The 27060-nt window shown below is 41.9% G+C and overlaps 1 protein-coding gene across 9 annotated transcripts in view; it reads left to right on the forward strand.

Moving 5' to 3' along the window:
* The window catches only part of LOC131052343 (uncharacterized), a 276241-nt gene that overhangs the window by 108071 nt on the left and 141110 nt on the right, over positions 1–27060 (forward strand). For 8 of the 9 annotated variants that reach the window (XM_059216711.1, XM_057986988.2, XM_057986987.2 and 5 more), the window contains 6 exons: positions 7124–7246; positions 7427–7577; positions 7679–7773; positions 8023–8142; positions 8289–8354; positions 8493–8639. In XM_059216711.1, coding sequence (XP_059072694.1) covers positions 7124–7246; positions 7427–7577; positions 7679–7773; positions 8023–8142; positions 8289–8354; positions 8493–8639 — 702 coding nt within the window. The remainder of the gene's footprint in view (positions 1–7123; positions 7247–7426; positions 7578–7678; positions 7774–8022; positions 8143–8288; positions 8355–8492; positions 8640–27060) is intronic. The other variant, XM_057986995.2, reaches the window with a different exon arrangement.

The raw sequence follows: 27060 nt of genomic DNA on the forward strand, positions 1-27060 counted from the left end.
AAGGCAACACTCACACTGAACCTATGGAATATATGGTTGAACCTAGGGACACTAATGTGACAGAAAAGACCACTATGGGCCAAGAAGATGATTGAGGAGGCTGAAAATCATGCAACTTCAAATGGATGTAAAGATTGTATTTCTTAATGGTGTGATAGAAGAAGTCTATTTGGAACAACTTGAAGGATTTGTAGTACATGAACAACCTTCTCATGTTTGCAAATTGAAGAAAGCCTTATACAGGCTCAAACAGGCTCCTCGAGCGTGGTATGAAAGGATAGATCACTATCTATCAGGACTTGGCTTCTCAAAGAATGATGCAAATCCAAATCTTTATTTTAAGGTAATCAATGGAGATATGTTAATTCTTATCCTTTATGTTGATGACTTGTTAATAACAGGCGAAGAGCATCTCATCATCAAATGTAAACAAGAACTTGTAGCTAGATTTGATATGAAGGACTTAGGGCCTCTACACTATTTCCTCGGATTAGAAGTTTGGCAACAAACTAATGAGATCATTCTAAATCAAGGGAAATACACTATTGACATTCTAAAAGGGTTTGGAATGATGGATTGTAAGTCTATGCCCACTCCCATGGAAACAAACTTACACAAATTAAGAGAAGCAGCTACAAGTTCTGAACTAGTAGATTCCACTCTCTATCGGCAGATGATTGGATCATTTATGCACTTGGTCAATACTAGACCAGATATTTGTTATGCTGTGAATGCACTCAGTCAGTTCATGTGTGAGCCAAAGAAGATACATATAGTCGCATCAAAATACATCTTGAGATATCTTCGTGGAACATTTGGATATGGCTTAAAATATAAAAATGTAGATCTAAACTTATACGGATATACAAACTCAGATTGGGCTAGGAGTATGATAGATCGAAAAAGCACATCAAGGTGTTGCTTCAGTTTAGGATCAGCCATGATATCCTAGTTTAGCAGAAAGCAATCCTCAGTTGCTCAAAGCTCCACAAAAGCATAATACCTTGCAGCATCTATGGGAGCACGAGAAGCAGTATGGTTGAGAAAACTCCTTGTAGGATTGTTTGGAAAATTCTTAAACCCAACCATTATCCACTGTGACAACCAGAGTTGTATAAAGCTTTCAGTAAACCCAGTATTTCATGACAGGTCCAAACATATTGAAATACCTTATCACTATGTTAGAGACATGGTGGAAAGAAAGGTAATTCAGCTGAGATATATTAGTACTGATGGTCAAACAACAGACATTCTCACCAAGCCTCTAGCCAAAACAAAGGTAGAACACTTCAGAGGTAAGCTTGGTATAGTTGAAATGTAAAATTCTAAGTTTTGAGTCTCAACATTATTATTGTACTAATATATTCTAAAATGTTTAATATAAACTCCTTCTGTCATTTTTGGCACCTGTGTACATCATTAAGAAGTGACGACTTCTGAATGATAATCACTTGTATTGTCAGTAGTTATTGGAAGGTGACAACTTTACAATAACTCTGAAATCTATCATGATAGATATCATATGGTTGATATCTGTGAACATGTCATGATAGTGCATATTTCTTATAACAATTTTTATCATAAGGTTGATATCCTGAAATTGTTGAGATATATTATGGTGGATATTAAGTGCTTAATATCTGTGAGTATGCCATGATTTCCATACATCCCTATGGTAGGCATCATATGGTTGATGCCAGTGCACATACCATATTGGGCATGTTGAGTTCTAGTAAGTATCATAAGTGTTGATACTTGTAGGCCATTGCTCATGTTATCATCTCTACTACACGATGTGTAGTTTCCTACGTACATATAAAACTTGTAATTCTCCTCCCTAGCTAAGAGGGAGTGTTGATGTTTTATAGCTTCGATCGGAGAAGTCTCATATGTATAAGTAATGCATATTATCGTTGACATGAATATATATAAAATAATAATAATAATAATAATAATAATAAGTGTCATTATTATTATATATACGAATATCTATATATACACAATGAATATTTATTATTGTTTATACAAATCAGAATATGAGCACCGTATCCATTAGTGTCGATTATATTGATCATTTCATTTGATCAATATGAATCGACTTTTCTTAAAGAGAATCCGATATATAATTAACATCATGCATATCGACTTAAGTCGATCTCCTAATGATTATGAAAATCGTTGTTACTATTACCAGATTTTCACCTACAGGGTCAATCAGGTAGAGCCACTAGGTTCTTTTTGAGCAAGTGGTATATTTCATAGCCTCTCTATGTTGCATTCAAGTACAAATGAAATAACCTCAAAAGAATGCAGAAAGCAAAGATTGCAAGGTAAAAGCATTTCATTGATATAAATGTATGAAGCATAGAAAGATTAGGCAAGTCTTTCGGAAAGAATGTAATCTTTATTAAAATGATAGAATGCATGTCTCACACAATAAGCCGTGAGACTGACCATGTTCATTCAATATGCATGATGCACATGAAAGCTAAATTATACATGAATGAGTAAATACTAAAAATGCATGTCTAGAGGGTGACCAGTCATTTGCCTGAATGACTGGCGCTTGTTGGCTGATCCATAAATCTGCTGGTGTTGTCCTATTCCTCCTTGCTTCCCAGGTCTTCAGTGCTCCTGTTTCCTGCATGATCCAATAGGCAATAGGTTAGAACTGTGTTCTAAGCAATGAAAGGTCACACACTATACATGAGCATTCACTTATACATGTATAAATCAGTCTTGATGTGCACTGTCAAAAGAGATGCATATTTTAGGTGTCCAAGAGAATCAAGAGAAATCATCACACATAGGCATATAATTTCTAACGTGTTTGCCTCATGTGCAGCTACAGATTTGATTATGCAATTTTCAGCATGTGGGGTGAAATGGGCTCCCACAAGGGTTGAGCCCAGCATGCCTATAATAGTATCAATCAGACAATCATCATTCATGACAGTGAATCAATTCTTACACTATTGCAAAACAGTAGTATCTGTTCAATAAAATTGCATTGAATAAAAGCAGTGATGAGTATTTTCAAGAAAAGCATGTATCAGTCCATATTGAAGGCACGTAGAGGCTAATGCATTCAAGCAGGTTTGAAGTAAATTATAGAAGATATCATGCATTAGATAGTACCTTGCTTTCTTTGAAGGATAATCTTTGGAAGGATCAGCTAGATAGGGAGTATTCACTGTCTTTTCAAGAACACAGAGGTCTGGAAGAGTGAAATCCTAAAGCCCTCATAAGGAGTGAATGGCTACTTTTTCAGATAAAGAGCATCATTAGTGGATCTACAACAACATTTACAAGCAAAGAAAGGCAAAGAGCACAGATTAAAGCATGATGACTATCTCACAAAGAAAAATACAGAATCTATTCACGTCACAGTCAGCCATAAGTGCAAAAGTTCCAGACAATGAGCTTATTGAAAGTACCGAGTCATGAACATTAGGACATTGACTGGTAAGTGAGGATAATGCCTATCTTGCTTCAGACAGTCATATTATTCGCAAGAGACAGGTCTGATTGTGTAAATTTTAAGGAGCAACCACCATGATATTGACTATTTCAATAGTTTATAACATGACAAAGGCCTGTGACAACACTATCATCACACTTACTGCAGTATAGCAGCCATAAGGAGGATTACAGCAGTAAAAAATGAACACTGAATCTTTTCCAATCCATGCAAATCTCCTGATATATATAAAGAAATCTGTAGCAGCATTATGACAGTATTAAAAGAGATAAAGGCATGATTATGTAACGGTTCCCAAGAGAAGATGCAGTGCAGTCCCAACATGACAAAGGAATCACACGCAAGAACCCCATAGCAATTCATTTTTGCAAAGTATTTTTAGAGATATTTTTCAGAGTTATGGAAAATACTTAAGAAAATCAAGAATTATGGAAAATACTTTTAGAAAATCAACTTTTTAAAGGAGCTATGCTCGGAAAATCGTCATTTTTTTTTTTCAGTTTTAAAAGGAAAGTATTCTTTTAGAAAATCGAGATATCTTTCAGTCATAATGGGAAATATTTTCAGAGAATCAACTTTCAGAATTAAGAAAAAATATGCACCTGAAACAGCCATTATGGCAGAAATCTACAGAAAATAGTGCCCAGAATCAGAGAGTTTCTCCCAGCACTTGAATCGGCAGGGAGATACATAGGAGCAGTCGAAGGTCATGACCTTGGAGACCCAGTTTCGAGTTTCACTAATAAATAGAGGTCGTTTTTTCAGATTCAAGGAATGAAGGCAGCCTCCACGCATATCAAGCAGAAAATATAGTCATGGCGGCCCCCCGTATATGCATGGAGATCTCAAAAAAAAACGTCAAATATGCCCTTCATTTTTTTTGCAATTAATCATTTCCAGCGGATTCTTCCAAGACACCCCAGAAAATCAACCATGGCGGCACATATGGAAGCTCAGAATCAATAAATCTGCGGATCATCAAGCAGGAAACCCTCATGGCGGCTACCTCACGATAGCAGATGAATAAATTTTTATCAAATGCCAAGTCAAGGATGAAATAAGCTCTTAGGGTTTGCTTTCTCCCTAAATATGTATCGAAAGGTTAAGACATTTTTGTTTTGCTAATATTTCTTTTCCCTTCATGCTTTTGCCCCGTAATTTGCCAAGGGATCAATAGGAATATTAGTATTTATATTGTTAATAATAATTAAGTGATTCATTAATATCACTTAATATTTTATTTCAATATAAATATTTTATTAAGTGATATTAATGAATCACTTAATAAGTATGTCTTTTATAAAGACTTCTATATAAGCATAATTAAAATTCAATACATTATAATTAAAGTGATTTTCTAAAATTATATTATATTAATTAAATAATTTATTTTACTTTATGTTTATAATTAAAATCAAAATAATAACAGATAAAATAATAATAAAATGTTATTAAAGTGAAATTGGTCACTTTGTTAATATTTTTATCATTATTTCATTTATTAGCATTTTGCCTTTAAAATATAAAAAATAAAATAAAACAAAATATATAATTAAATAATAAATTTTAAAAAATCACTTTATGAGATGTATTTTTATTTTTTTAAGAGGTCAAAGAAATATTTTTGCAATTATGAAGGCTTGCAGGCCTGTCAGTGATATTTTGGAGCCATTTATGGTGCATTTATGAGCTTTTATGGTTGCAGCATGGGTTGGCTTGACTTTTGGCCCAGGTTTCTCCCTTTCAGACCTGTTTCAGGGCTTTTAAAGGGGGGTTTTTGTTTCTGCTTGCCCAAGAGGAGGTGGAATTTATTATTCATTATCTTCTTTTTGGAAAGCATATATACTACCTTACTTCTTCTTTGTAAGGGTTCTTCTTCTTTCATCTTTTGGGCAGACTGTAATTTCTGAGTTCCTTCTGCAAGAGGGAATGTTTTTGTAACACATTTTCAAGAATAATAAAGCTTGGTGATACCTTTTGGCAGGAATAATAGCTTGTACCTTCTCATTTTTTCTGTTATTGTGTGTCTTGAGTGTTAGGCAGTTCTTTGTGGTTGGCTTTTGCCCCCCTTAAAATTGCACTTTCTGTTGATGCCTTTATACAGAAATACATATACTCTTGCAGGTCATAAGCTATGTTCTCAGTAATTATTAGTCTTAGGTTGTGAAAGAAGGAGTTTTTCCTCTTAGGACTGTGATTATCCAGCGTTCTTATGAAGTATTGATGCAGAGATTATGGGTTGTTGGTTAGTGTAAAAGAGCTTCATTATCATTGTTATACTGTGTATCATTTGCTTATTTGAATTTCAACATATCATCTGGTGCATCACCTTAGGTTTAGATTTTAGTTTCATATATTCTCCTCCTCACTCTTTTCCCTGAAGAAATTGTTAGTTTAGGTGAAGAATTTGAAAAGAACCAGCTTACTCTGGAGGTCCACTTCAGTCTTTAGGTTACCCACAACCTCGAAGTGTTCCCATGTTTCAATAGGCAGCTGAAGTTCACAGCTTTAGCAGAGGGTGCAGGCTTCATTGATAATAGTTACACATAACAAGAATGATTAATGATTCTGGGAATCGTTAAATGCTAAATGATAAGCGAAATCGTGGTTGTATGGTAAACCGAATAAATAACGATTAAGATATCGTTGCTTTGCACAAACCTTAGGTATAAAGACATCACAATGAAGAGGCATGTCTCCACGTACGTGGAGACATGTCTATTCATCGACACGTCTCCACGTATGCAGAGGCATGTCTGTCCATTGACATGCCTATACCGTAAGGTATATAATATGGTGCAGTTCGAGTTTAATAAGGAAAGTACAGTAATCATAAGTGCAAGCCTTTTAGATATCGATCTGCCTCATATAGCAGACTCTCATACAAATTATGCATTAAGTTGTATTCCCTTCATATGTGCTGCAACCTGCATTCAAGAGTTCATTGATATATAAGTTCATAAATAAAAAATAACTGTTTACATATCAAATCTGATCCAAACTTTAACAGGTACTCCACTGTAATCTGAAAATCTCACTGCAGTCTTAGCAATTGATAGTTTGGTGTTGCATCCGGTACAAAAGCATGGTCAAAATAATATTTATATTCAATGGAATAATCCCATTGGTGATTTGTATAGAGTAAATGTTGTGGATTCTATCAATTTAAGTCTTGGGAAGTTTGCCCTTCTAATTTGAAGAACAGTTTTATTGTATTAATTGTATTGTTTTGTGTAGTAACAAAAGTTACATGTTAAAACACCAACACTAGTCTTTCAAGTATTGGGACTTGCAGGAATGTCCAAATTTATAAGGTTGCAACAGACTGTATAGAAATTCTACCCTTATATGATGACTATGACCATACTTATTCTATCATTATATTTATATGTCATGTAGATGATTAATCAAAGTTTAGATGTTTTGAGTAAAAAATTGGATAATAGTAGCTTTTACATTTTACCTACAGGAAAACCATTATTGAAACTATTTTCATTTTCAAGATTGCTTTCTTCCCAATCTTAGGAAAAACTCGATGATTCTTTTTTAACTGATGTGAAATGTTCACACTATCAACTGGCTATGTTTGAAGGACTTTGACTGCGTATGCTGCAATGTTTTACTCTTTGGAATTATTTTCAGGTGTTGATGAGTTTGCCAATACTTTTTTGGAGCATGGCATTGGAAGATCAAGTGTATAGCATGCCGGGGTCCCATATTAAGGATAACAACTCTATGCCAAATCTTCAAAGTCTTATTGATGTGGTCAGTTGTAAAATTTCAACATTGCTTCTCTGTTCATTTGTGATATTTATACTAAACTTTTTGGTATTGTAATGGTTATTTGTTTTATTGCAAGTTCCAACTATTTATGTGATAGTTTTCTCTTGCTATGAATGTTGCCAATGACTAAAATCATCCCTTATTCTTTGACTGCTGTAAAAGGCAGTTGAGTGTCTGCTAATGGTATTCAGGGCTCTGTATTTGCTTCTTCTTTTTGCACCATCCATTGTTATTGCAATATTTGCAGATGAATCAAATATTCAAATTCGCTCTTTTTGGTTGGGTATAGTTTTGAAAACAATCGAAAATGCAGGCACGCTATTTCTAACTTTGAACTATTTCTGTTTTATACAATTAAGGGATTTCTATTTATTGCTTGTTTCTTAGCTCAAGTTCTCTTTGGTAATGTTGCAGGTCCAGCCTTCATTAAATGGGGACAATGGGCTGCAACTCGCCCAGATATTTTTCCATCTGATATCTGTAATGAACTTTCCAAGCTACATTTTGAGGTAGTTTGGAAATTAATATTGAATGATCCCTTATGCTGAATGCTTCGAGTACATTACTAAGGGAAATTATATAGATTATGTAATCTATTTTGTTGTAAGGATGGTTCTGCTGTACCTTTGGCATCTTAAAGAAATGGTATATGTGTAATGGGTATTATGTTCAACTAAACTTGATCATAGGAAGTTTATTTTCATGATAGTCATGTAGGTGTCTAGTTGTTATTACATTACCATGCCAATTGTTTACAGGCACCTGCACACAGTTTTGCAGAGACACAAAAAATTGTGAATAAGGCATTTGGTTTACCAATTCAAGATATATTTGAGGAGTTTTCAGATAAGCCAGTTGCATCTGGTAGCATTGCACAGGTATTACCTAGCTTCTTACCTAAGGACCCAAAACAATTAAACCTAATTCCTTGCAGATGTGTTCTTTAAAGCTTTTGTCAACACATGCTACTTTAACATGTTGGCATGTACGTCTAGCGAAAAACATTGTCTTTTTCTTCCTTTAGGTTTATCGGGCAGTGTTAAAGAAGGAGATGTCTCAAGAAGGAGAGGCTATCACTGTAGCTGTTAAGGTAGGAAATGAAGAGGAGGAAATATTTGCAATATTTCTGTTCTGGCTTTATGTTATTTTGTACCTCTTAGTTTTTCCATATATTTTCCATTTGTGAATATGTAATGATTTATGGTTTGAGTAAATATTTTTATTATAGGTACGCCATCCACATGTACGAAAAATGGTTGCTAGGGATTTTAAAATAATTAAATTTCTGGCAAAGACTTCCATGATTATGCCTGGCTTGAAGCATTTGCAGCTTGACAAGACTGTGCATCACTTTGCAACGTACATGACAAAGCAGGTACCTTTGGTCACAGATCATGCTAAAAAATAAGTATAAATGCTTGGTCATCTTTAAACTTTTACAATCTCTGTGTTAGTGTTTTAATTTGTCTTTAGTAAGACAATAGGAAACAAACTCTGAGATGTAAACTAACCTAAACCTAATTTTAAGTAGCCCTAGAGTAAAAACTATAGATAAGATATACACATATGCACACTTTACAATATTCATGGGATGGGAAGATGTTTGAATGATTACATGCCTATGTATTTTCTTTGGATACATGCCCTAGATTGTTAACAGCCATGCCTTGCAAATTGTATTTTCCACATTGAAGGATGAAACAGACAATCTAAACACACACAAATGACATCTTCCAATTTGCTAACCAAAGACCAGCTATTCAGCGCAAAAAAGATTTTGAGAGAAATAACACAAATGTGACATGTTGTAATGTCTCCACTTTAGCAGCTGACCAAGTGTATGTGTGTTAGCCTAACTCTACATGGTCCCGAGGGCTAACGAAGGGTTTAAGGGGATCCTGGAGTGTTTTGGCCTAGTCATTTCTAGTTTGGGCTAAAACGGAGTTGATTTACTTAGTTTCAGGCATACTTACTATTTTTAGTAAGTCAGCAAGACAGAATGAAGGCTACCTTTGGTGATTGGATTTGATACGCGTCGACGAGGGCTTTCCGACAAGCTATCACTCGCGCTATTCGGAGCCTGATTGCTAATATATTTTAATGCCTGAAGTGTTATTAAAGTAACATTTAATTTAATTGTAAAATATTAAAGTGTTACTTTAAAATTTATTTTATGGGGATGTGTGCAAATCAAAGGGGCACCCAAGGGAGACATAAGTGAATATTTTAATATGTTTTATATTGCACATCTTTTATCCCACATTGCTCAAGTGAGTTGGGTCGACCCTTGGAGAAAGAATAAAAGGAAGCTTTTGTGGCTTCATTCAACATGTTGAATATGAGAAGAAATTGATGTGTGAGTTGCAGATCCGTTCTTGGCATTAGAAGATGTCTATCCTCTCTTGTGACATTCTAGACGTCATTCCCTTGGGGTTTGGCCTTTGGAATCCATTGCTATCAGCTTCATTAACAGGTAGATTGGGTGCATCTCCAGCTACAGGCAGATTTGGTGTTTTGCTCATACCTTCTTCACTTCTTGACCAATGCTTATGCCATTCTGAAGGGATGATTTTATGAAGATATTGGACTGATTGAAGACTAATTAATACTGTAGTAGCACTGTAGCGCAACACTATTCACGTTACTGTAGCACGGCACTATTCACTCTACTGTAGCGTGGCACTATTCACGTCACTGTAGCACAACACTATTCATGTTACTGTAGCGCAAGATGGGAAGTCATTGTTGGAACATTATGTCAAAAATGCTGGAGTATTTAGTGAGTTGAAAAATCTGCTATGTATTTGACTTTATTAATTCTGGAAATAATATCATATCAGCGGTAGTTCAATCTTCATGTTGCATATTATTTTAATTTCCTTCTAGTTCATGTTATGTGATTTTAAACCTATGCAAAGACTTAAAAACAAACAAACATTTCATTTCCGGAGCCATAAGAGGTTTAAACATTAAATGGAGAAATAAGGAATTGGATGCAAACTGTTTGACTGAATTCCTATCAGTAGTTGGTTTAGTTTTTGGGCATTCGAGGGTGTCCATTACAGTGGTATCAGAGCTTGTTTTTCTTGCCATCCTGTGAGGGTTTCATGCGTCCAGCATATTAGTATTACTTGAGGAGAAACAGGTCAAACACAAACTTACAGAATTCACCAGAGATTGAAGAGGAGGGTGACCCTTTTTCAGCACCAGCCATGGGTGACAGAGATGGGGAAAGGGGAGAACCTAGCACTAGGGAGATGCTCAGTGATCTTGCTAGGGGTCAGAGGGAGCTCCAGGCTACATTGCAGCAGATGGCTATAGCCATTACACAACATTTGACAAGAGCAGATCAAGGTAATAATGGCAACCGAGGTAATAATGGCAACTGAGGTAATAATACCAATCAGGGTAATAATGCTAACCAAGGAGGTGGACAAGGTAATGGAGGTAATGGAGACGCATCGGTTAACAGGGGAACCAGGACATATGCTAGAGCAGGTTCTTCTACTACAAGACCACTCATGCCACAGTTTCCTATGAGACAGAATGACCAGAATAATTCTGGTCCTACACAGCAAGAGATTCAAGATATGATTATGGATGATTGGAGGGACTCTAGCCCTGAGTTATAGGCTGAGATGACATTCAGGGAATATATGGATGTTAGACTCAAGAATATGCCCATGAGAGGAAACTAACAACAAAATTATGAGATGAGGAAGAAGTTGGGAAAGTTGTCTATTCCATACTATGATGGTACAGAGAAGGCTTCAACACGGACATGGGTCCAGAAATTAGATACTTATTTCCAGCTTAATCCCATGCTTGAGGAGGATGCGATTAAGTATGCTGCATTGCACTTGGATGGGAGTGCACACGAGTGGTGGCACCATGGTATGGTCACATTGGGTCATAACCAGATAGACACATACGTAGAGTTCAGTGAGAGGTTGATTGATAGGTTTGATACGAAGGATCCAGAACTCCATTTGAAGGAGTTAGCACAGTTGAGACAGTGGGGTCCCATTGACAGTTACATCTCAGATTTCCAGAGTCTATCAGTGTTGGTTACAGACATTTTGGAGAGGAGGTTGATTGTACTATTTGTGGATGGATTGTCAGAGCCTCTTCGTGGTTGGGTGAAGGGACATGATCCCCTCACATTGCAGGATGCCATTCGGAAGGCGAGAGATCTTGCACCTTCCGCTTCTAGGAGAAAGTTCACTCCTAAGGATCCAGATGTCAAGAAAGATAAGGATAGGAAACTTCTACATAAGGATTCTCAGCCTCAGAAAAAAGAATCAAAGAGGTTAGACAATGAGACACTGAACAAGTTGAGGAGGAAAAAACTATGTTTTCAGTGTAGGGAACCGTGGGATTTATCTCACAAGTGTCCTCTGAAGGCTAAGGCCAACCAGATGGAGTACTTCTCTACTAAGGAGTCACAGTTAGAGGATGAGGAGCAGCAGTCAAAGTCTGATGGTGAGAGCAGTGCCACTGAGGAGGGTTCAGGGAATGAGAAGTCCCTAGCTAGATTGATAGGTGCTCAAAAGGCAATTACTTTAAGGTGCGTGGCACCATACAGGGACAAAAGGTGGTTGCTTTGTTGGACACTGGGGCCACACATAATTTCATAGATTCACAGTTAGTGGCTAGGAGAGGGTGGCAAACTGAAGAACATTCAGGATTCCGAGTCATGGTAGCTAGTGGTCACAAGTTACTATGCACACAAAAGATTACAAATCTTTGCATCAGATTTGGAGATGGTTATGAGCTCTAGGATGAGTTCTATGTTGTGGACATGGGTGATTATGACGTTATCTTAGGGATGACTTGGATGACATCGTTGAGAGAGTTTACTCTCAACATGGAGAGAGTAGAGATGAGGTTCCAGCATGAGGGCAGGACCGTGGTACTCAGAGGATTATCAGATGGCAGTTGTAGGGTAGTTTCTTTGAGGAGAATGGAGAGGTTGGTTAGACATGATGATGTTGAGTGGGCAGCGGAGTGCGTGATTATGCCAGCATCACCAGAGCCATAGGTTAAGAGTCATCCGCCTGATATGCAGGACATCCTTGATAGACATGCCAAGGTATTTGGCAGTATTCCACATGGCATTCCTCTAGATAGGGGGATAGAGCACGTCATTGAGTTAGAAGACGGGGCTAAGCCCATTATGATCACGCCCTATCGTCATCCAAAGAAACACAAGGATGAGATAGAGAAAGCCATCAAGGAGTTGTTGGAGATGGGGCATATTAAACCAAGCAAAAGCCCTTTTGCTTCAGCAGTTGTTTTGGTTAAGAAGAAGGATGGAACAATGCGCATGTGCATTGACTACAGTGCCTTGAACAAGAAAACCATTAAGAACAGATACCCCATTCCGAGGATAGATGAGTTGATAGATGAGCTACATGGGGCATGCTTCTTCACAAAGATAGATTTGAGATCAGGGTATCATCAGATCAGTATGAGGGCAGAGGACATTGAGAAGACAGCTTTTCGGTGTCACTATGGTCATTTTGAGTTTTTGGTTATGCCACTTGGGTTAACCAATGCTCCTGCTACTTTTCAGAGTTGCATGAATCAGGTGTTCAGGGGACAATTGAGGAGATTCATTTTGATTTTCTTTGACGATATTTTGGTCTTTAGCAAGACATGGGAGGAGCATTTGCAGCATCTTGAGGAGGTGCTATCTATTTTGGAGAGAGAGTCACTGTATGCCAAGGAGTCTAAGTGTGAGTTTGGGATGACAGAGCTTTTGTACCTTGGTCATATTAACAGTGCAAAAGGAGTTCGGGTGGATCCTGAAAAGATTAGAGCTATTGTTGATTGGCCCATGCCTACGAACCTTACTCAGCTTAAGGGGTTCTTTGGCTTATGTGGTTTATAGGAGGTTTAATAAGGGGTTTTTTCAGACAGCTGCTCCCTTGACAGATCTTACTAAGAAGGGGGCCTTCATGTGGACAGGGGCAGCACAGAGGTGTTTTGAGCATTTCAAGCAGGTGATGTCTTCATGTCCAATTCTAGCTCTACCAGACTTCACGAAGCCTTTTGAGCTTCATTGTGATGCATCGGGTGATGGGGTTGGAGCAGTATTGATGCAGGAGAAGCACCCCATCGCTTTTGAGAGTAGGAAGCTCCGAGGTGTGGAGAGGAGCTATTCTATTTATGTTCGTGAGATGTTGGCCATCATGCATGCCTTGGCCAAATTCCGATCCTACTTGGTTGGAGGGAAGTTTGTGATCAAGACAGACCACAACAGCATAAAGTATTTCATGAGCCAGCGAGACTTGAATGACAGGCAGCAGAAGTGGGTCACTAAATTGCAGGCTTATGACTTTGACATTGAGTTTGTCAAAGGGAAGAAGAATGTAGTAGCTGATGCCTTATCCAGGAGACCTCACATTTGTGCTCTTGCAGAGATTATAGGAGATTGGAGGGATAAGATTATAGCAGAATATGTCGGAGATACTTGGGCTTCTGGTTTGATTTCAGGTACTATACAGGATGATCGCTATGAGGTGATAGATGGATTGATCAGACTTCAGGACAGGGTTTATTTGATTCCGTCATCACAGTTGAGAGAGGTGATACTGAGGGCATTTCATGATGCGCCTACAGCTGGGCATCCAGGGGTCTTCAAGACCTACAGGCAGATCCGAGAGCGGTTCTCATGGAGAGGGCTCAAGGATGATGTTCAGAGGTATGTCAGGGAGTGTGCAGTTTGTCTGCGGAATAAGGGAGAGCACACGTTTCCTGCAGGTTTACTACAGCCCTTGCCCATTCCAGACAGGAATGGGAAAGCATTTCTATGGACTTCATCACTGGTTTACCACGAGTGTAGGGAAGAGATTGCATTTGTGTGGTGGTAGACAGATTGACGAAGTTTGCTCACTTATTTTCTATTCCTTCTACTTACACAGCAGCTCAGGTGGCAGATTTGTTCTTTAGAGAGATTTTTAGGTTGCATGGGCTATCGAGATTTATTGTTAGTGACAGGGATAGCAAGTTCATGAGCGCCTTTTGGCAGGAGTTGTTTAGGCTGTGTGGTACAGATCTTACACCTAGTACGAGCTACCATCTTCAGACAGATGGGCAGACGGAGATAGTAAATAAATGGGTGGAAGGTTATTTACGAAACTATGTGACTGCACAACAGAGAGCTTGGATGAGGTGGTTACACATGGGGGAGTATTTTTACAATACCACATATCACATGACCATCAGGATGACTCCATTTATGGCATTGTATGGGTATGAAGTACCAAGCTTCATGGATTTGGCTTTGGGGGATAGCCGAGTGCCCAAAGCCAAGGATCTATTGCAGGATAGTCAGGATATCTTGAGAGCGCTCAAGGAGAATATACAGCAGGCTCAAAATCAACAGAAGTTGTATGTTGACCAACATAGGGTAAAGTGCAGTTTCGAGGTGGGGGACATGGTGTATTTGAGGCTATAGCCATATAGGCAGTCATCGCTCAAGAGGAGTGGAACAGAGAAGCTGAAGCCTAGATTTTATGGTCCCTACAGGGTGATTCGCAGAGTGGGCGAAGTTGCCTATGAGCTTGAGCTTCCATAGGGTAGTTGGGTACACAATGTATTTCATGTGTCTAGGCTTAAGAAAGCCATTGGTCATAGTGTAGTACCTTCTGCAGATTTACCCCCTTTGGATGAGGAGGGGAAGCTTGTGTTAGTACCTGAGGCTATTCTGGGCACCAGAGAGAGGAAACTCAGAAACAGGATAGTGAAGGAGTATTTGGTCAGATGGAGAGACCTGCGGAGGAGGATGCTACATGGGAGAATGAGCAGGTGATACAATAGGCTGGATTGAGATTGCTTGAGGACAAGCAATTTCAAGGGGTGCGGACTATAATGTCCCCACTTTAGTAGCTGACCAAGTGTATGTGCGTTAGCCTAACTCTACATGGTCCCGAGGGCTAACGAAGAGTTTAAGGGGATCTTGGAGTGTTTTGGCCCAGTCATTTCCAGTTTGGGCTAAAACGGAGTTGATTTACTTAGTTTCAGGCATACTTACTATTTTTAGTAAGTCAGCAGGACACAATGGAGGCTACCTTTGGTGATTGGATTTGATACTCCTCGACGAGGGCTTTCTGACGAGCTATCACTCGCGTTATTCGGAGCCCAATTGCTAATATATTTTAATGCCTGAAGTGTTTATTAAAGTAACATTTAATTTAATTGTAAAATATTAAAGTGTTACTTTAATATTTATTTTATGGGGTGGTGTGCAAATCAAAGGGGCACCCAAGGAAGACATAAGTGAATATTTTAATATGTTTTATATTGCACATCTTTTATCCGACATTGCTCAAGTGAGTTGGGTCGACCCTTGGAGAAAGAATAAAAGGAAGCTTTTGTGGCTTCATTCAGCATGTTGAATATGAGAAGAAATTGATGTGTGAGTTGCAGATCCGTTCTTGGCATTAGAGGACGTCTATCCTCTCTTGTGACATTCTAGACGTCATTCCCTTGGGGTTTGGCCTTTGAAATCCATTGCTATCAGCTTCATTAACAGGCAGATTGGGTGCATCTCTAGCTGCAGGCAGATTTGGTGTTTTGCTCATACCTTCTTCACTTCTTGACCAATGCTTATGCCATTCTGAAGGGATGATTTTATGAAGATATTGGACTGATTGAAGACTAATTAATACTGTAGCAGCACTGTAGCGCAACACTATTCACGTATTGTAGCATGGCACTATTCACACTACTATAGCGCGGCACTATTGACGTCACTGTAGCACGGCACTATTCATGTTACTGTAGCAGCAAGATGGGAAGTCATTGTTGGAACATTATGTCAAAAATGCTGGAGTATTTAGTGAGTTGAAAAATCTGCTATGTATTTGACTTTATTAATACTGGAAATAATATCATATCAGTAGTAGTTCAATCTTCATGTTGCATATTATTGTAATTTCCTTCTAGTTCATGTTATGTGATTTTAAACCTATGCAAAGACTTAAAAACAAACAAACATTTCATTTTCGGAGCATAAGAGGTTTAAACATTAAACGGAGAAATAAGGAGTTGGATGCAAACTGTTTGACTAAATTCCTATCAGTAGTTGGTTTAGTTTTTGGGCATTCTAGGGTGTCCATTACACATGTGAATCCATTAATTAAAATTTCATATATAAAGCCACAATCTAAGTAGACAGATAACCTCACATCAAAGCTTGATGGTAAAATCTGTTTTCAATTTAATTAACAAAATTAGAAATACACATTAAACAATAACTTGGTGTTCGACGGTTTCTGCAACTCAGGTGAGTTATTGAGCTTTAATTTGATTATTTCATTAAGGTTGCTTAATTTTATAAAATAATTTGAAAAGAAAAGTGTAATAGCTCATTGGAAAGGGAATTAAAAGTTCTAAATTATGGATGCATAAAAAGGGAACCTTGCATATCAAATATAATTATTATTTTATAAAAAGGGTCTTTTGGAGCAAAAAGGGGTTATTTTATTAAAAGTGAATTTTAAAAAGTATCTTTTTGAAAGTTTGGCAAAAAAAGTATGAAAAGAGATTTAGGGAGCTCATTTGGTTTTGCAGATTATTTTATTTCCTCTTGTGAAACCCTTGTGGTTTTGTGAGATTGAGCTTGGTTTATCTCAGCCTTCTTGAGGACAAAATCCCTTTTGGATAAGATTAGCGACGTTTGTGAAATATCCTCTTTGGTTAATATGGTGTGCTCATTCAAAGTTATAGTTTGTGTAGGAAAGGTACTAGAGGATCCTGCTCTTTGGTTAATATGTTGAGGGAGTCGCAACCTTTCACAATTGCTACCTTTTGAAAGAGTGTAACTCTTCATTCCTAATTGCTGCGTTGAACTCTTAATTTAATTTTAATTAAATATCTTTCATTTTAGGAAATTGCTGCCCTTGATATTCTTTAATTTATTCTTTAATCGACTCCTCTATAAAATTGCTGCCATCCTCATTTGAAATGCCTAGGTTATGAGTTTAAGGGCTGTGATTTTAAAGCTACGATCTCATATATTTGGTGGGGGCATGATAGTCTACCCTTCGCATGATTGCTTGTCCTCAAGCAATTTTAAATTGGATAATAATTTTTTTTTCTCTTTCCCAAGTGGCATCTTCCATCGGTAAATTCTTCCATTAAACCAAATATTCCAGAATAACCTTATTTCTTAATTTCTTTTCTCTCATGTCAATGATGGCCTTGTTGACGTGTTTTGTATGATAGCGCCTAACACAGAATAAAGTTGCCAACGGTCACCTTACTCTCTCTTGATCAAAATGTGATTGTGTGCTAAGATTGCAGGAAGATCAGACAATTGACTCCAAGGTTCCTATGTGCAATGGATGTGACTCAGTTGACTGATGTGATATACTGGTAATCCAAGGGGCCTTACGTACTTTCAAAGAAGATTAAGCAATTTTGCAACTTCAAGGAATTGACTCGCAAATTATTTAGCAATGAAGGGCTCGTTTTTTAAGATTTTTTTGATTTAAGATGCGCAGAAAGTAAATGGGAAGGGTTTAGAAAGCTACACTAAATCTAGTCTAACTCAATGAACAAAGAGACAAGGATCACTTGTGCGAAATCAAACCACACTTCGCTACGCCAACATGTTGTGCGTTGCACACGCTCCCTGTCGCTGACAGGGCCCCCCTTTCCCTTTTTTGAACCTTTCGTCTACGCCCTGTTGAGTTTCGCGCAGAGTGTCTCGCGTCCTTTCGAGCGAGCCCGCGATTGGTCCGTGAAGTGATGATGTTGAAAGAAGAGAAGCCAGTGATTCCATTAGGCTAGTCTATGTTTACCTCACTGGGTAAACAAGAAGAATACAGAAACTAAACAGTAATGCACAATGCAAATACAAGAGAAGTACCAAAATAAGCTTGCCATTAATGTCCAAGGATGTTCACATTATAATCTGTCGTCAATATTACCTATCCTCCAATACCCGGAGGTGATACAATATATGACTGCCGAAGGGGTGCGACACAACCGTCGCGACTCCAACTACCTACCCGTCGGCTAACTAACTATTGATAATTAACATTACTAACTATACACTTTTTCCCGATAACATCATCCCCCCCAAAAAAGAAGTCGTCTCCGACGACTAACAACAAAATGGAGACAATGTAATATAAATATACAACCAAGAGAAAGTCAAGGAGGGGGCTGAGGAAGCGTCCCTGAAGTCGAAGGGTGAGATGCGGGTGTCTGGGCCGCCAGGCGGGCGCGGAGCTCATAGACCTGCTGGGTGCGTGCTGCCACATCCCGCTTTGCCACCAACACCTTCTCTAAGGCCGTCTTCACCATAAGCGCAGCCTCCAGTAGCTCCTTCTCCTTGGTATCGGCCGACTCTGTCATACGAACCAACTGGGCCTGAACAACATCTAACTCCTGCTGGACGAGACTCCGCGCACTCTGCTCCTCCCAAAGACGGGTGTCCACCGCAACCTTCTCTGCGCGGGCTGTCTCAAGCTGTGCGACCAACTCTGATCTCTCGGCTGCCCACGAGGCTTGTTGTCTGGCCATGTCCTGCTCTAACTCAACTCGAGCAGCCTCGCGAACCGCAGACTCATGCTGCGTCTGGCGTAAGGCATAGTAGGCCTCCCTGTAAACCTGCTCAATCTCCCGGACGAGAGTCGTCACCCTACTCTCCACGACGGGCTGAGGCACACGCCAAGCCTCCAACATCGCATCCGTCTGGGTAACTGGCCACCCTCGTGCCTCAAAACATGAGGTGAAAGCTGCTGGACAGCCGTCTCGCATAAACTGGAGGACCTGCTCTAATTCCTCCACAGCCTGCTGTAGAGCCCGTGTCTGAGCCGCGGCCACCACTCGCCGACCCCTCGTCACCATATCTGCCAAGTAAACCTCAATATCCTCCCCATCCAGCCCCGATTGAGGTACAAGAAGCCCACGTGGTAACTCAAAAGTCTCCTCAACCACACCTGCTGCATCCTGCTGGCACAATGGTGTCTCCCCCGCCCCCTCAAGTGTAGCAGTCGCCTGCTCTAGGCCGGTAGGAACACCTTCTCCAGTGATCTGTCCCTCTGCTGGTGCCTGCGTCTCCGCCGAGGAATCCTCCAGATCCACCACCTCAGTGGGAGGCTCTCGCCGAGGTGAGAGTACAGCTGCTCCTACGGGTGGCATCACTGTCATCTGGAATCTCCGGGTCAGCCAACTCCCCATAGCCGCCACCGATGGAGCTGCACTCAACACCGTCGACCCTCTCTCCCCTTCGGAAACATGTCCTGCGATGGGCTCCTCCAATAAGGAGGCAGCAACCGTCACCACTGTGTCGGATCCCACGATGTCTAGTCGCACCTGAGGCTCCGTCTCAACCATCTCCTCTGCCACGCCTCCCTGCGGTGGACCACACAACTCTGCCGTGCTGTCAGTACATGCCTCTACGGGAGTCGGTCCTGCGGCTGGTGCACAAGTCTGCTGCGGTGGTATGGCGGAAGGTGCTGCGGCCGGCTGCATGGGCCCGAGTGTAACAGGCGTGCGGCTCTGCCCAAATGCCGGAATCGAAGTACTGCCCGCCGACGACCCCACAAGTGTGCCAAGTGGGAGTGTGGGTGGTGCAAACAACACTCGCTCTCCGGCGGGCTCCATCCTCCCCTCGTCTGTGGCCCGACTGCTACTGTCATCTTCATCCTCGGAATCCTCTGTATTGCTGGAAGTTTCTCGCCCACTATCCGGTTCTGCTACGGTGGTCTCTAATACCCGTTTCCGCTTCGCGGAAGAGTGTCCAATATCCAGGTGTCGCCAATGCATGATAGGAGGCTCACCCTCCGCCAAAGGTCCCTGTGGCCGTACCTCCAACTCAGCCTCTGGCACTGCTTCCCGCGTAGTCTCCAAGAACAGTCCAATGGCATAGTGGGGCATGTAAAACGTGCGCTGCTCCATCATCAAGAATGCACACATCCGCTCTGATAACAAGGTAGCCCAATCATACACTACACCGTTCAGTAACCCGTTCATCAATATGATCTGTGGCAAAGCGATGTCGGATGCCCTACCCGACCCTGTCAACCTGCTTTTGATGACGTCCATAATGCATCGCCAATGACCCTCTGCGACAAAGGACCTACGCATCCCACGACCCTTCGTGGCGTCTACGATGCTCGCCAACTTTGCTGGGGTCAAGTCTCGGGACACTCGCCTAATCCAATGTTCCTTTTCTTCCCGTGTCATCTTCTTCGGCTTCAAGTCCACTTTCTTGCCATGTATGCCTGGGATGCCAAATACTCTGGTGAAATCTGCAGGTTTGAAGGATATGGTGATATCCTTCCCAAGATACTCAAATGTGCTCGTCCGTGAGTGGCTATCAAAGGTATCAACCATATATCGCAATGCTCCCTCGTACTCGCGAATGGCGAACATAGGCATCCGGATAGCCCATTCTACCCCTGCTTTGCGAAGACTTGTCTTCACCAAATTATCATCCGGCGTGTCTTGCCACCATTTCCGACATTCCACCCCATTCAATCCCTCAAAGGTGATATTCTGTGAAGTGGAGGTGTTCTTCCCTCGTGCAGTGGGCTGCTGTGGTGTCTTTTTCTTCTGCTTGGCTTCCATTGTGCCACCTGCTATTCGAACACCTGAAGGAAGAATACGTGCATCCGGCTTCCTATGGCTGCTATCCTGCTATTGTTTTTTCCAGTTTCTTTTTCCCGCAGACTCCATTGACCTGCTAACCACTTCTTGATTTGCCCTTGTCGGACGGAAGGCACCTAACTACCTCCTGGCAGGTAGGCCGTACGACTGTAATCCCCAACTACCTCCGGCTAATAAAATGGTCAAAACAAATCCTCGTCCACCTCCCGCACTACGCCGTACGGTAACTTCTTGTCCGCCTAGATTTGAACACCGCACGGTAGCTCAAAGCAGTTTGTTCTTGGTAGAAGCATGGCAGAAACCCTTCCCAAACATTATTTTTGTTTCCTTCGTGCGGTAGCTTTTTGTCTCCCACGCCTTTCGGTTTCCACCGCACGGTGGCTTCCCTCTTTCTCCCCTTAAGTATTAAAAAACTTCGAATTCCCACATACAAAAAAGGAATCCTTGTTTATTGCAAGAAATAGGCCAACACAAAAAATTAGAACTTAGGTTACGAGTATCATTCTTCTTCCCAACAATTTTTTCCCAAGATCATTCTTCATTCACATTATTTTCTTTTTTTTTTTTTTTTTTTTTTACCGAGATTACTCCTGAAGCGCAACCTGCGTATTTCTCCCAACCCTAGGACGACACCCCTTGGGAACACAAAGGTGCTGCGTTGACGAGACTTCAGTGAAGGAATCGTGGAAGAGAGAAGGCTCAACGCAGGTTACATTGCCGAGTATTCGTATCTGTGCGTGGGCATATACAACGATTGTGAAGTCGTTTAAAAAGCTACGAGATGAGTTTAGTCATCACAGCTTGGCATTGACAGCAGAATGAATGGCGAATGTGGCATCATCATTTGGCTACCACGGCATGGAATGAGATTATGCATTACTTAGGTATCAAGTATTCTGTGAGCAAGGGTTTTTCCAAGAGGGAAGACTGATATCGAACAGCCACACTCCTCCTCCTCCCTGACAAATTCTTCAGTTTGGCAAAATCCAAATCTTATTTTTCAAGAAAAACCGAATTTTTTCCACAATCCTTCAATTTCGTATTGAAATCTTTTTCCCTTGGCTGCGTGCGTTTTATTTCCTTCGGCTGCTTCTTTTTCCTCGGTGGTTCCCTTCGGTAGGCGTGGCTTTCCCTTTGGTAGGCGTGGTGGTGCAGGGTTCTTCTTCCTTCGCGTGTCCTATTTTTCCTTTGCGCTGCATTCTATCTGCTTCGTGCGGTTTTGCGGCTTTATACCATGCGGCTTCCACCGCACGGTGGCGTCCACCGTCGGTGGCTTTCCACCCCACGGTGGCTTCCACCTTCGGTGGTGTCCACCTTCGGTGGTGTCCACCTTCGGTGGTGCCACCGCACGGTGGTGTCCACCGTTGGTGGTGCCACCGCATGGTGGTGCCACTACGTGGCCACCGTACAGTGGTCCCTTTTCCTTTGTTTTTTTCTTTTCTTTTTTTTTTTTTTTTTTTTTCAATTTTTTTCAATTTTTCTTTTATATATATTTTTTTCCAAATTTTCATATATATATATATTTTTTTCGAATTTTCTAATAATTTTTTTTTTTTCATTTTCATTTATTATCTGACTGCGACTGCGCGCCTCCTGTCGGGCTGCTCCTGCGCGCTTCCAACCTTTGGTGATACACTTTCAGTTTTGACCCGTTGACGGCCTCTGCAATTTCCTGTCCATCGAGGGTCGAGAGCTTGACGGATCCATTCGCTGCGACTTCTCGGATCCTGTAAGGACCTAGCCACTTCACTCTGAACTTGCCGGGCTTAATCTCGTTCCGTCCGTTATACTTTAGGACTAATTGGCCCGGCGTGAACCTCGCCCGCCAAATGTGTTGGTCATGCCAGTATTTCCTGCGTTGCTGGGCCACGTCTGTCACCCATTGTGCCATCGTCCGTCTTTCATCCAACTTATTTAAGGCGTATAGTCTCTCTCGAAGGCTTTCCATGTCACCTAGCTTGTTGTCAATAGCGATTCTGAGACTTGGCACCATGAATTCGACCGGTACCACAGCCTCTTGGCCATACATCAATTGGAAAGGTGTCTGCCCGGTGGTTACTTTGTAAGTTGTGCGGTACGCCCAAAGTACCGAAGGTAGACGCTCTTCCTAGTCTTCTCTTTCCACCCCACAGGACTTATAAATTACCGACACGATTTTGTTGGTCGCCTCAGCCTGACCGTTTGCCCTGGGATAGTACGGACTTGATAGAGAATGAAAAATTTTGAACTCGGTTGTCAGTAGTCGAACAATATGATTTACAAAGTGCCCCCCTCTATCACTTGTCAGTTGAATAGGTATTCCGTATCGGGTGATAATCTGTTCATAAATGAATTTCGCCGTACTGACGGCGGAGTTGTCTGCCAAAGCCCTCGCCTCGACCCATTTGGTCAAATATTCTATCCCCACGACGATGTATCTACATCGTCGGGCGCGACTTGGTTTCAATGGACCGACGAAGTCTAACCCCCATCTTTCGAACAACTCTTGAGCATGCGACGGGTTAAGTGGCATGAAATCTCTTTTTAACGGTCGCCCAGCACGCTGACATGTATCACAACTTGTCACCCATTCTCTGGCGTCATTATGCAGTGTCGGCCACCACAAGCCAGCTAGTAGGACCTTTCTTGCTGTCGTATCCAGTCCCATGTGTCCTCCAGTGGCCCCTTCATGGGCTTCTCTCAATACTCCTGGGATTTCCTCTTCCAAGACGCATCGTCGTAGGATCTGGTCAGGTCCCATTTTGTAGAGAAGACCATTTATAAGTTGGAATGTTCGGCTTCTTAATACAAGTTTCCGTCTTTCGCCTGGTGACATTTCCTTCGGGAATTTTGACGTTGACAGGTATTCACCCACACTCGTGTACCAATGAGGAAGGATGGCAATGCGAAAAAGATGGGCGTCCGGAAAATCCTCGCTAACGCCTTCGGCCGGCTCTCCCGACTTGATCCGTGATAGCTGGTCGGCTATGACATGGCTCCTGCCAGGTCTGACAATGATGTTGAACGTAAATTCTTGTAACAGCAACAGCCATCGACTAATCCGCCCTTGGATGATTGGCTTGTTCACCAAATACATCAACGCCTGGTGATCCACATAAAATGTGAATGGTGTCGCCAATAGGTAATGTCGGAATTTTTGGACGGAGTATACCATGCCAAGGGCTTCTCTCTCCGTCGTGCTGTAGTTCCTCTCCGCGTTTGACAAGAGTCTACTTGCAAAATACACTGGGTGGTCCAGCCCGTGGCTGCCGACCTGTGCCAAGGTGGCCCCTATGGCGAAGTTGGATGCGTCGACATGTACATGGAACTCGTTGTCCTAGTCTGGGTATGTCAAGATTGGCGCACCCACTAATCGTGACTTTAACTCTTGAAAAGCCTCTTCTTGCGCCGTCCCCCAGACGTACGGCTCCCCCCTTCGTGTCAGCTTATCAAGTGGGTATGATACTTGGGCGAAGTTCTTAATAAACCGCCTATAATACCCGATGTGTCCAAGAAATGACTTGACGCCAGTGACATCGTCGGGCGCCTCCATCTCCACAATGACCTGTATTTTGTCAGGGTCCGTCTTCAGTCCAGCCTTGCAGACGATGTGCCCTAGTAACTTGCCCTGAGGCACCATGAATCTGCATTTCTTGGGATTTAGGGCGAGGCGGGCTCGTCGGCATCTCTCCATGCATTCGCCAAGTGCGGCCAGATGTGCCTCCTCCGTGCTGTAAATGGACCAATCATCCAAGAATGCTTTGAAGTTTCCCACGGACATTTTATCGAAGATATGGAGGATTATCCGTTGAAAGGTAGCTGGCGCGTTGCACAATCCGAATGGCATCCGGTTGTATGCATAGACGCCATCTTCTACGATAAAGGTGGTCTTCAATTTGTCCTCCTCTGCAATGGAAATTTGGTTATATCCGGAGAATCCATCCATAAATGAATAAATTTCGTGACCCGCGACTTCCTCGAGGATGGTGTCTGTGAATGGTATGGGAAATGGATCTTTAATTGTGACAGCATTCAAACACCTGAAGTCTACACAAATTCTTATCTGATCAGCCTCCTTTTTCAAGGATATCACAATGGGTGATACCCATTCACTCGTCTGGACCTTGAAGATAATCCCTGCTTCAAGCATGCGGTCAATTTCGTTATTTACCCTGGCCGCATAATTTTTGTTCATCCTGTATGGCCTCTTCCGTACGGGCATGGCTCCGGGAACCAGAGGGATCCGATGTACACAAAGTTCTTGTGGTACCCCCTTGAGGTCCTTATACGTCCAAGCGAACACATCTTTGTATTCTGTGAAGATTTTGAACGCCGCCGTCTTTAAGACCGGATTCCAGTCGTCGCCGACCAGAATATTTTTCTGTTCTGAAGTTTCTCCAAGGTTTGTAACTTGAAGTGCGGATTCCTGGTACCTTATGGGCTTACTTTTGTCAAACTAGTGCGCTGGTGCATCATCCATAGGGGCATCCCCTTCCTTGTATTGTCCGTATTCTGGCGGAAACTCGTTCATGTCAGGTCCTTCAATCCCCAACATATTGCACCCGTACAATAATTCATAGTCTTCCATTTGCCAATGGAAGAGCCCTCTCAAAGAATCCGTCTCATCCTCAGAACAAGCTTGAATTCCTAAGATGCCTTCGTCATCTGGTTCCCTGCCCTCTTTTCCTTCGTCGGTATTGTCTCCGTCGGACTCTGACTCTGACGCCAACTCTTCACTGACCAGTTGAGTTTTGAGGTCAATAGTATACCTTCGGCCAGCCTTTTCCATGGACAAGGTGTTCTTCTTCCAATTGTGGTTTGCTTTGGCCGCCACCAACCAGCCTCTGCCGAGGATGGCGTCGTACCCCTTCTTCTTCAATGGGATGACCACAAAATTCAAGACGAACGGCTGTGTTCCGATCGTCACTGGTTGCGCCATGAGTGTGCCGAGCGGCTTGATGCCGTGTTGGTCTGCTCCCAATAAATTAAAGGTGGACGGCCAGAGGGTAGGTTTACCCAATTTTTTCCATGTTTCCTCTGGCAAGACATTTACTCCCGACCCGCCGTCGACAATTGTGTCGGTCAGGATGGTGCCCAATATACCCATTTCCACCACTGCTAGGTGTCTACCATTGTTGATCGTCAGGGTTAATGGGTCTGCTGCTGTCTCGCCAGGATTGTCCTTGCCATGTATTGGTTGGCCCACTGGGGTTATTATTGCGGATTGCAACAATGTTGCTCGCAAGTGCGGCATACTTTCCAGGAGGTCCTTCATTTTGACGGGTATCTCGACCTGTAACAGTTGGTTTATAATGTTTGTTTCTCCTTCAGAGCGAGAAGTACCCGCAAGCCCCTGTGCATTCTTGCTCATTGACATCTCCTTCTCCAGTTCCGCTCATGCCTCCAGTGCCTTTCGTTTTTCCGTACGGGGGTCTGGATAAGTGGCTGCTTTCGTCTTGGACCTTGTTATGGCGAGTGCATCCTCCATTTCTACATTCAATAGGTTCACGCCAGATTTGGGACAATTGCCATCATCATGGTCCCCCGGACCGCACCACTTGCAAAGTTTTTGTGGTGCTTCCTCCACTGTACAGTCCCTGGCGAAATGCCCCCAGTGATTGCAAGCTCGGCATTGTATCATTGGCCGCCCTTTAGCGTGGTATTGGATTCGGCTTCTATTATTCGTATTGTTATTATTACCTCTTCCTCGCCTGTTGTTTCGATAGCCGCCAGACGAGGCGTTGTTGCTCGCAGGCTGGGACGTGCCGGCTGACGCAGATGGTTCTGTAAAGAGAACCTGTTGGTTACGGGTCCTCATATTGTATGGACACTGCTTGGTAAGGTGTCCGACAATCTGGCAAATATCACAAAATGCTTTTTTCGGACAAGACCCCTTGGTGTGTCCGTTGGTACGGCAGTCCGTGCACCATAACTCCCCTTCGTCGCCCTTGCTTGTGCTTCCTTTGGTTGCCTTTATCTCTCTCATCATTCGCTCCATATCTTTCTGGAGAGCCCGTACCTTCCGATTAGAGTCGTCATCACTGCTATCACTTTTGTCAGAAGAGGAATCATCCTCCGACGAGGATTTATTTTTCTTCTTCTTGGACGTCTTCTGTTCACTTTCTAAATCCATTGCCCTGTTATAGGCGTCGGAATATGAAGGAGGTACTATCTTCATTTTTCGTCTA

The sequence above is a fragment of the Cryptomeria japonica genome, chromosome 2, assembly GCF_030272615.1.
Source record: "Cryptomeria japonica chromosome 2, Sugi_1.0, whole genome shotgun sequence".
Lineage (NCBI taxonomy): Eukaryota > Viridiplantae > Streptophyta > Pinopsida > Cupressales > Cupressaceae > Cryptomeria > Cryptomeria japonica.